Below are 10,699 nucleotides of genomic sequence, written 5' to 3'. Positions count from 1 at the left end.
TTAACTGACTAAGCCGCCCAGGTGCCCCTAAATTTAAAATAACTTAATAGGCAACTTTTGTATCACTACTTTAAAAAAGAAAATCCTTATTGCTTGCCATACATCAGAGGCTACCACAAAAACAAGTCAGTGGAAAAAAACATTTGGATAAAATACCTGGGTAAAATCTGGATAAAACCTATTGCTTGCTAAAGGATGTGAGCCTGAGATCTATCCTCTTTCTTTTGTAAAACTAAGAGTAGCAAGTGTTAGAGAAGAATGAGAGATTCGAGTACCCAGTGAAGCCTTTGTCCTTGACTAACCAGGAAGCCCCCCGTGAACATCAAGGGGAAGTATTTTCTCCATATCTGATTGCCTATCTTTTATAGGCCTTTTAAAATTTAATATGTAGGGGCTTCTGGGTGGCTCAATTAAGCATCTGACTTCGGCTCAGGTCATGATCTCACGGTTCATGAGTTTGAGCCCCGCTTTGGGCTCTGTGCTGACAGCTCAGAGCCTGGAGCCTGCTTCAGATCCTGTGTCTCCCTCTCTCTCTGCACCTCCCCCACTTGTGCTCTCTCTTCCTCTCTCTCAAAAATAAACATTAAAAAATTGTAAAAAACAATAAAATTTAATATTTATTTTGATAAATGCATAATAACATTTCAAATTTAAGTTTTGAGGAAAGTTCTGGTTATACAACATTATATGATTCCCAAAGAATAATGTTGAAAATATAATTAATTATATTTCCCCCCAAAATAGTGTCTCAAAGTTATTGCAGTTTTTAAAATCTGACTTTATTTAGACAACAACCCCTTCCTCCCTCCCTCCTGCTCGCTCTTTCTTTCTTTCTTTCTTTCTTTCTTTCTTTCGTTTATGGTAAGAACAGATAACATGAGCTCTACCTCTTAGCAAATGTTTAAGGGTATATAGCACCGTATTGTTATCTAAAAGCACAATGTCACATAGCAGATCTCCAGAATTTCAACTTGCATAACGGATACTTCCCTCCCCCTAGTTTTATTGAGATGTAATTGACATATTATGTTGTACTGATTTAAGGTATACAACATAATGATTTGATGTACCTTTATATTGCAAAAGGATTGCCAAAATAAGTTTAGCTAACATCTATCATCTCACACAGTCACAATTTTTTTCTTGTGATGAGAAGATTGCCTATTTAATGCCATCACTGAGTAACACCTGAATAATTTTGCTCACCTCCAGGGGTATAGGTCTTCACTCAGGGAAGACCTATACTTTACTATTCTTGTTCTGTTTATCACACAGGTGTATATTTTATTATTTCAATAGTAACCAAATAGCCAGGCTTCATCACAAAACATTCCATCTGATTCTCCCACTCATGGAAGCTATTCTCCAGATGACTAGTGAGGTGATTTCCCAATTTGCCCTGTGATACAGACCCTGTTTCATCAAAAACAGTTTTGATAAGTAGACTGCAGTTGAAAAGTAGTTCTATTAAAAGTAGCCAAGTAAACTACCTGGGCATAATTATACTTTTTTATGTTATGCTGCTGAGAGAAAAAACTGGGGCACAAAATTGTATATTCACTTCAATCTTTGCTTTTAAATGTTTATTTTTGAGAAAGAGAGAGAGAGTCCACATGCATGCACACACGCAGGGAAGGGGGAGAGATAGGAAGACAGAGAATCCCAAGCAGGTCCGCACTGTCAGCAAAGAGGCAGAGATGGGGCTCGAACTCACAAACCATAAGATCATGACCTGAGCCAAAATCAAAAGTCAGACACTTATCTGACTGAGCCATCCAAGGTACCTCCCTCCCCACACCCAATCTTACTACTGCAAAAATATGCATAGGAAAAGATAAGAGGGAAATACACAAAATTATTTTGTCTGGTGAAAACTATGGCTGAGTACTATTTTCTTCTTTATTCCTGCTTCTCCCATGTTTTAAAAAATGAGCATGTGTGACTTCTATAATCAGAAGGATATTTTAGAACAAGTCTTAATTTATCTATAAAATAAAATTAGTACCTCCATCAATGGGGTTGTGAAAGAGATAAAATGAGATAAAAGATGTGATTATGCTTCATAAATCACAACAAGTAAGCAATTAACGGGTTAGAATTTGTATTATCATTCTTCAGTGATGTATATATAGACTTCTGCCACCTGGCAAGGTATAGGAGTTTCTGTTTCTTAAAAAAAAAATGTAAAAGCTCTGATTTCTGGAAAGTATATAGGCAGTAAATGAACATTATGCTCTATGAGTCCCTTTGCAACATCCAGCTTGCTGAGTTTTACTTTTATTAAAGATCATTAAGAATTATCAAACATTAAAAATGATCATTAATGATCATATTTGGATACTAGATATTATCATTTTTGTTTCTTTAATTATTTATAATTAACATGTATCAATGATAGCAATAACCCCTGGCATTTGTATAATATGTGACAGTTTACAATATGTATTAATGCACATTTTCTCTTTTTCTCTTTACAAAGACTTTCTGATAGAGGGGACATCATTCCCAATTTTGAGAGGAAGAAAACCATATAATAGATATGAAACAATGATACGGCCTTAACAGAAAATGTTACTCCTAAATGTAACTCCTACCATACGTATTACAAAGTATTTATAGGTCACTCTATTGTAAAGGCACAAAGATATTACAAAGATGTTACACGGACTCCATAAGCATCCTTTATATATACATTGTTGCTGAATTTATATAATATGTCTATAAATTCTCCCGTAACTTAAGTAGGCCCTTCGTTATTATTCTTACCATCTTTGGAAGTGGATTAATTTAGGTTATTATAATCCCAGAGAATGCTCTGGAAATGGTATTTGCCAAAGCTTAGAGAGCCTGGCGTCTGATTCACTTGCAAATTCATGCCTCCGGTGGTTTTTCTTATTGCCAAAGACTCTTCCCTCATGCTCTGGACTCATGGCCAGCCTCTCACCTTTCAGGAAGGAGTAGCGGACCTCGGCATTGGCTCCCCGGTCACCATCCATGGCTCGGACCTGGAGCAGCTCTGTGCCAGGGGCCGTGGTGTCAGGAACACTTGCCTCATAGTAGAGCTGGGTGAAGTGGGGTGGGTGGAGGTTTCCAGCCTCCACGTGAATAGACACCCACACAAAGTTCCTCTTGATGGGCATCTCCTGGTCTCGGACCTACGGGCCCAAGGGGAGAATGCCGTGAGCAGCAAACGGAATGGGAGGCGGCAGGGTTACATGAAGGTCAATGAAATAGAATGCCAGTGAAAGATACACCCAACTGTAACTCTGTGTTACTTTAAATTTTGCTCTCTTTTATGCTCTTTTTTCTTCAAAAAAATTGTTTTAATGCTTATTTTTATTTTTGAGAGAGAGAGACAGACACAGAGAGACAGAGTGTGAGTGGGGGAGGGGCAGAGAGAGAGAGAGACACAGAATCGGAAGCAGGCTCCAGGCTTGGAGCAGTCAGCACAGAGCCTGACACGGGGCTTGAACCCACCAACTATGAAATCATGACCTGAGCTGAAGTCGGACGCTTAACTGACTGAGCCACCAGGCGCCCCTGCTCTTTTTTCTTTTTAAGTTAACTTATAAATTAGTGATTATTAGGCTTAGCTGTATTCATGGACTATCCCATTTTAGGAGAAAGACAGAAAGAAGTACAGAAACCGTATTTTCCAACTGAGGTCTCAGAGGATATTTCCTCAAGATGTTAACATGTTACGCAGGGGAAAAAATTCTATGGTCAACTAAATTTAGGGGGCGCTGAATTAAATGATGTTAAAGTTTTCTTTGCTGCAGGACTTTGCAGAGCCTTTAATATATATTAATGTGCCCAGAGGATGATAACCTAACATATAAAATCCTGCTCCTTGAGTCAGGAAGGCTGGATTTGATTCTGGTTCCATCATAAAGAACTGTATGATGGTGAGTAAGCCCCTGTGGGCCTGTGGTATAAGAGGAGAGAAATGGGTAGGTTCCGGGCTGGGACTAGAGTGTGGCACTTGAGGCACGTAGGGTGTAGATTTAAGGAGGTTCACTCTCAGGGTCATAAGGTGCGGGCACAGAACCCTGAAAGTGAGTCCTTCTTAGTTTTTTGTGCCCTGCCAACGCCTCTCTTGCTCACCCTAGTGCTTGCTCTAGGCGGGCGGGTCTCTGGGTCCTCCCCAGCTCCGACACTGTGTCAGTCTGCATTGTGGCCATGCGGTCATGGAGCAGGGAGAGAGCTGTTGGGGGGTGTGTGGACTGAGCCCAGAGAAAGCCCAGGTTGTAGGAGTTTCCTTGGCAGCTCTGTAATCTCTTTCTTTACTCTCAGGCACCCCTTATGGAAGGTGCCTCTGGCAGGCTGGGAAGTGTCACATCTCATGTCATGCATCGTCATGAGCATCAGCGTACCTGGCTAATCAGGGAAGAGGGGACCTTCGGCGTGCCTCCAAGGGCGCCCACCCCCACATATCCACATGCAAGTGCATCTTTCCCTGGTTTTTCGGCTTACTCACCATAACTGTCAGCGTGTGCTGGGAGGGGCCCAAGCCAAGGTCCAACTTCCCCACGGTTACCAGGACACCACTGCTTGGGTCCAGCTGGAAGAGGCTGGCACTTGCTGGGTCTTGGCTGCCATGTATGGTGTAGATGAGGCCTTTGCCCTTGTCTGGATCCGTGGCCTGAACTCGGAGGAGCTCCACCCCAGGCAGTGTGTCCTGGGGAACTCTGACCTCATAATGAGCCTCCAGGAACTGGGGCCGATGGTGGTTGACATTGGCAATCATGAAGATGTAGACCTAGGGAGAATGAGAGGGAAAGGTAGCCTGTAAGCTCTAGGGGGTCAGTGACCTTGTCTGTCTGGTTCTTCGCCATACCATCGATGCCTAGAACAGTGCCTGGCACGCAGCAGTCACTCAATAAATACTTGTTGAATGAAAGATATGATTTCAAAATCACAAGGCTTTGAAATAACGTGCAGTCCAGTGGTTTTCAAAAACAAAATTTTGGTTAAAAGGACCTTTTCTTCAAGTGAATTTTTTAATGAAATTCCAATATATGAAGCAGGTAAATCTCTGGCTGCAACCACCGTAGAAATCTAGAGCCCCCACTGACCAGCATGCCTCATACCCCTGGCAGCCTCTATGGAACTCTATCCTTAATGGAAAACTGTTCATTGAGACAAAACCCTTCATTACACAGTGGGAACAAGAATTCTCCCAAGAGCACAGAAGTAGAAAATCTATCAGATAAGACTGGAAGGCAGAACCTTAATTCCAAATTCAGCATCTTCTGAAGTACACCACATCCACTGAAAGCCTTGTGTAGCTTCTTCCCAATGAAGGAAGCCTCCCGTCCCCTCTCAGCTCAGGGGGTCCCCAGTCAAGCCTCTAACCTGAGTGGCAATGGTGTGGGACCCATCGGTCACCTCCACGGTCAAATTATAGCTCGACCTCCTCCTTGTGTCGAGAGGCTTAGCGATGACAATGCTTCCTGTGGTCTTCTCAATGTCAAAGTCCATGTCCTGGTCACCACCTGGAGTGGGGGTGGGGAGGGGGAGGAGCACACACAGCCTCAGTGATGGAGACAGTAGGAGAGCAACGGGGTCTGTCTGGCACGTTTAGAGGAAGGGGTCGTAGATCCTGTCAAGTTCTTGTCAAATTACTACCAAGATCTGAGCGATGATACAGAAAAAGGCAAACTTATAAGGCCTGAAGAATGGTGGAGGAAGACCAACGTTTGCCATAGAACGTGTTCTGCTACCAGGATGAGCTCTACCCCATGGCCTATAGGACAGTTTGCATAGCCTAAAGGTGCCTATGTGCAGGAGAAAAATGAAAATAACTCTGTTCAGGGCGCCCGGGTGGCTCAGTCGGTTAAGCACCCGACTTCAGCTCAGGTCATGATCTCACGGTTCACAGGTTAGAGCCCCGGGTCGGGCTCTGTGCTAACAGCTCAGAGCCTGGAGCCTGCTTCAGATTCTGTGTCTCCCTCTCGCTCTCTGCCCCTCCCCTGCTCACGCTCTGTCTCTCTCTCTCAAAAATAAATAAACATCAAAAAATTAAAAAAAAAAGAAAATAACTCTGTGCAAGAGGAAATTGATGCAATAAACTGTAAAAATCTAAAATGTAGAATTAGCATGCAGCTATTTAATTGTTTACTCAACAGAAATCTGTTTCGTGGCATGGAAATATGTTCATGTTATATTTTAAAAGGTTATAAAACAACATTTTAATATAACCCTAAAAGTGTGTGAGTGTGTGTGTGTGTGTGTGTGTGTGTGTGTAAAGAAAAACCGCTAAAAGGAAAGACAGCAACATTTTAACAGTGGATTATCTTCTGATTGGTGGGGGTTTTGGTGATGTTATCATCTTCTCTGCATTTATTTGTCTCCTCTAAATGTTCCACAGACTACATGTGTTAATTTGTGCCAAAGGAAAAAGAAAAGCCAAACAAGAGGAACAGTTAGTCAGAATTGAAAGTCAATCCAGGAAGTCAAAAATCTTGGGACAGGTGTACATCCAATCTCTGAACTAGGCTGAGAATCTCTCAAATTGGACCCCAAAGTTCATGTGGTACTGAAACTCTTAGATATTCTTAACCTGGAATCCCTGGCTGCGTTTCAAGGGATCTATAAATCCCTATATTTGTATTCTCGTGTGTGTGTGTGTGTGTGTGTGTGTGTGTGTGTGCGTGCACGTGCACATGGGCACACCTTTCTGGGAAGAGAGCCTAAGCATTCATTAGATTCCCAAAGGATTCATCAGATTCTCAGAGGGGTCTATGCTCCCCTCCCCCCGGATATTTTAACAAAATCTTGGTTTAGAGACAAAAGAAATTTCAGAGAAGACCATGAGAGCTTGGACCCAAGCGTCTCCTACAAAGAGAATGGACCCTTTCCCCTGATCATGAGGACGGAACCTGGGATTAGAACATGAAGCATGGCCCCAGGGACAGCGGTCCTCAAGCCATGGTCGACGATATCAGCTCTGCAGGGATCTCACACTGAGGCAGAAGAGGAAACACAAAACTTGTGCTTTCTCCTCTGAATCTCCTAGGCACTTGGAGTAACTGGGGGACTGTCCCACTCTGGCTGGGGTACCAGTGAGGCCATGGAGGCTCGACCTGAGATCACAGCTGGTGCGGAAGGAAAGATTGGCAGGAGTGGTGCTTCTCCTCACCAGCTGCCCCAGAGAACAAGGGCAGAGACAGTCACCACTCACGGCCAAAGGAGGGGCTTCCAGGGAGTGTGACCTGAGTGAGCGCGCTCAGAAGGACCGTGCTGTGAAGACCGGGCCTGGGCTATAAGGATGGAAGGGGCTGACCCTCCTAGGGTCCTCACCGGAGATGTTGAACCAGAAGAGACCGGGTCGGCCCTCCACACTGATGACCCCCACCATGTGGTTCACGGGGTCCGTCTCCATGACTGTAAAGCTGTAGTGGGCCTCATCAAAGGCCAGTGGTATGGAGGAGGGCCGGGGCTGGGGGATCCACTCGATGTGCAGCCGGACACTGGCTGAGAGTGGTGGCTGTCCACTGTCTGTTGCTTTGATCTGAAAAGAAGCCAAAACTGAAATTGAGGCCTTGTCTGCAGGGCTGGGCAAGAAATAAGAAGACCCAGGTGGCCAGGCGAGAGGCAGAGCATCCTGTGACTGCTGGAGCCGGCCTCCCGTCCACTCATCCATTCATTCCACACACACAGCAGAAAGCCCTGATGTCAACAGGCACCACGCTGGTTGTTGCAGGTGCAGTGGGCACGAAACAGGTGACCTGCTCGAGAACTTCACGCGTAGTGAAAAAATAATCAAAGCCACTCTTAACGGAAGGCTTACTGTGTGCTGGTTCTAGAGCTGGGCTTGGCACACCCGGGCCCTTCTTAACAACCAAAACCATAAATTAGACGAGACTTTACGGAGCTCTCACTAGGATCAGGCCCTGCTCTGAGTGCAATATCTGATTTAATCCTCATGACAGCCCTGAGAGAGGTCCTGTTATATCTCCCTTTGCAGGAGCAAATGGGCTCAGCAAGGAGAACTCGGCTGCCCAGGATCGTCTGCCTCACCAGCAATGAGGTTGCTGGGGTTTGGAGTCAGGCTGTCGGACAGGAGAGTCCATATCCCAACCGCTTGCTATATTGGCTCCCTACAAGGAAACCGTTCTTATCCGCATTTTATAGATGCTAAAACAAAGGCTCAGAGAGGTTAAGTGGCTTGGCTTTGGGCAGGTGTAAAGTGGCAGAGCTAGAATTGGAACCTAGGCTTACTTTGATTCCAAAGCCTGTGCTACTCTCACCAAAATCCTTATCTCTAAGAACAGATCAGGTTTCCCAGGCAAGGACCCTATTGCCTTCAAAAAGAAAGGCCCAGAATTCTGATCCTTTGGCTGACGCTGGGGCTCCCATTTCTCTGGGAGAAAGCCAGGGAAGGGAATACCACCTCCACCATGCCTGAGGGCTGTCTCCCTTCTCTTGTATCCTCAAAGAAAATCCCTAACCGGTCATGACACTCCCCCCTCTGCGGCCTCCACCCCCCCCCCAACACACACACACCACTCACTGTTAGAATGTTGTACTCTCCGGCTGTGAAGGTATTGCTGGATGACACCATGCCTGTGGCTGGGTCGATGCTGAAGCTCCCCTCATCACTCTCCTCGATACTGTAGGTGACCCTGCCATTGAGACCCTCATCAGGGTCTGAAGCCACCAGCCTGTACACAGGCCCAGGGGTTGCCGGGCTCAGCCTCTCTGGAAGGCGGACATTGAAGAGTTTGTGGGAGAACACGGGGGGGTTGTCGTTGACATCTAAGATGCGGACCACCACCCTGGAGGTGGACTTTAAGGAGGGCTCCCCGTTGTCCAGCACAGTCACCTGGGTACAGAATGGAGTATGAATTGCCAAGTGCAAAGCAGTGAATATGCATCACCACCCACTGCAACCCTTCTGCTATCCCTGCCTTGCACAGCCTGGAAACATTAGCCAGGCTGTGTTTTGGTATATACTTGTGATTTTCATTATCATAACTTCACCTACTTGGAACCCAGCTCTCTGGTGACCTCGCCCATGGGAAAGCCAGCAAGAACAGAGAAGCCGGAAAGAATTGGAAGAAAACAAAGCCACAGAGGCTCTAGAGAAAAGCTCATGTTCTTTACTCAGGAGGCCCATGGGCCATTTCTCGGAGACCATTTACTTTTTATTTGCTTGTAATTCTCATAAGCTTTGTTCTCTGGTTTCCTTAAGCTACTGGAGGTTAGAAAAAAAACAAATGGGAAGATGTTTATGAAGGAGTGGGTGGTACCTTTTGAGTCAGACATGCCGACCAATGCATGAAATAAAATCCAGGGCAAGGGAAAAGGCACTAACTACTAAAACAACTTCAGAATCAAGGGCTATTTCATGTAGGGGCAAATCGTCCCATGCATCAAGGGCCCCGAGGGCCTCATACAAGATAGGACATTTCCACTCTAAGTGGTTCTGAATTTTTAAAATATTTTGGTGTTTGAAGAGAAATACCTCTGCTGAGCTAGGGAGAATGCTTGGTCCCTAGAAGTCCGTTTAGCAACTGCTTACTAATAATACCTGTCTCTTTCAAAGGGGAGGTGCAGAGCCTGAGAGCATAGGTCAGTTTATTTCAATTCTGCTGAAGGAATGTGTGTCCCTCCCACCTGATGTCTTTAAGACGGGAAGAGATGCCTGTTCATCAGTTATGGATAGCTCCAGAGGGGGCATAAGTAGATTCCTTCTGATTTACTCCATTCTGGGTCAAGACTGATTCCTCTTGTTGGAATGGGCACCAGGGATGTTTACGTGATTTTACAAACATCCTAGAGCCCACGGATCTAGAGAACAAAGGTCTGGGCTTTCATCTGGGTCTGTACTGACCTGGTGCTTGACCTTGGGTATAGGGATGGGCTGGAAACCAGACTCAACAAGTACACAGCATGTGTGTACCACTCCCTATTCCTGCACTCACCACAGACATTACTAATCAATCAGCGCTTCCTGCCCAGCCCAGACATGGTTTCAGATTCCTTCCCTTCCCAGTGCTGGAGAGCCAGGAAAGACCCTGAGAGTCTTCACCACCAACCACAGCAAGACTCAGCTTAGGAAACTCCTCCGCCCTGAGCCTCAGTCACATTACTTAGAGATGCGCGTGTGGCCCCAAGGCCTGGCTCAGCTTCTGCTTGGCCTCCTTCAGGAGGTTTTTGAATCCAGTGAATGAGTTCACCACCATTACTCACCTCTAGGATGTGTTCATCCTTGTTCTCTCTGTCCAGCTGCCGGGCTGTGGATAGGAGACCTGGGGGAGAGGCGGAAGGAGGCACACCTGAGCGAAGGGCTCCCAGGGCCACTTTATTGAGAGTGTGTTCACAGATACATTTAAATCCTAGGGCAGAATTTTTCTGGTCTTTGGAGAGCAAAGGCATTAAGGGGAAATGGGGCCCTGAAGGAGGAGAAGGGGAAGTGAGGAAGGAGAGTACAGCAGAGACCATGGGATCCGCGGGTGTTCCCACCTACGTCCAGCTTTCACCATTAGAAGGGATGCTGTGGGGGCACCTGGGTGGCTCAGTTGGTTAAGCATCTGACTCTTGATTTTGGCTCAGGTCATGATCTCATGGTTTGTGAGTTCGAACCCCACATTGGGCTCTTCGCTGACAGTGCAGAGCCTGCTTGGGATTCTGTCTCTCTCTCTCTCTCTCTGCCCCTGCCCCACTCGCTCTCTCTGTCTCTCTCTCAAAATAA

At 45.7% G+C, this 10,699-nt stretch overlaps 1 protein-coding gene across 1 annotated transcript in view; it reads right to left on the bottom strand.

Moving 5' to 3' along the window:
* Nucleotides 1-10,699, bottom strand: part of FAT2 (FAT atypical cadherin 2) — a 61,950-nt gene that overhangs the window by 40,420 nt on the left and 10,831 nt on the right. Inside the window, exons 3-8 of the mRNA XM_042993913.1 lie at nucleotides 10,198-10,256; nucleotides 8,516-8,827; nucleotides 7,303-7,513; nucleotides 5,356-5,495; nucleotides 4,478-4,759; nucleotides 2,945-3,155 (exon numbers count right to left, since the gene is read on the bottom strand). Of these exons, the coding sequence (XP_042849847.1) occupies nucleotides 2,945-3,155; nucleotides 4,478-4,759; nucleotides 5,356-5,495; nucleotides 7,303-7,513; nucleotides 8,516-8,827; nucleotides 10,198-10,256 (1,215 nt within the window). The remainder of the gene's footprint in view (nucleotides 1-2,944; nucleotides 3,156-4,477; nucleotides 4,760-5,355; nucleotides 5,496-7,302; nucleotides 7,514-8,515; nucleotides 8,828-10,197; nucleotides 10,257-10,699) is intronic.

Source organism: Panthera tigris, chromosome A1, assembly GCF_018350195.1.
Source record: "Panthera tigris isolate Pti1 chromosome A1, P.tigris_Pti1_mat1.1, whole genome shotgun sequence".
In the NCBI taxonomy this organism is placed as follows: Eukaryota; Metazoa; Chordata; class Mammalia; order Carnivora; family Felidae; genus Panthera; species Panthera tigris.
Note: the sequence above shows the minus strand (reverse complement) of the source record. Positions and strands in the feature narration are given on the sequence as shown.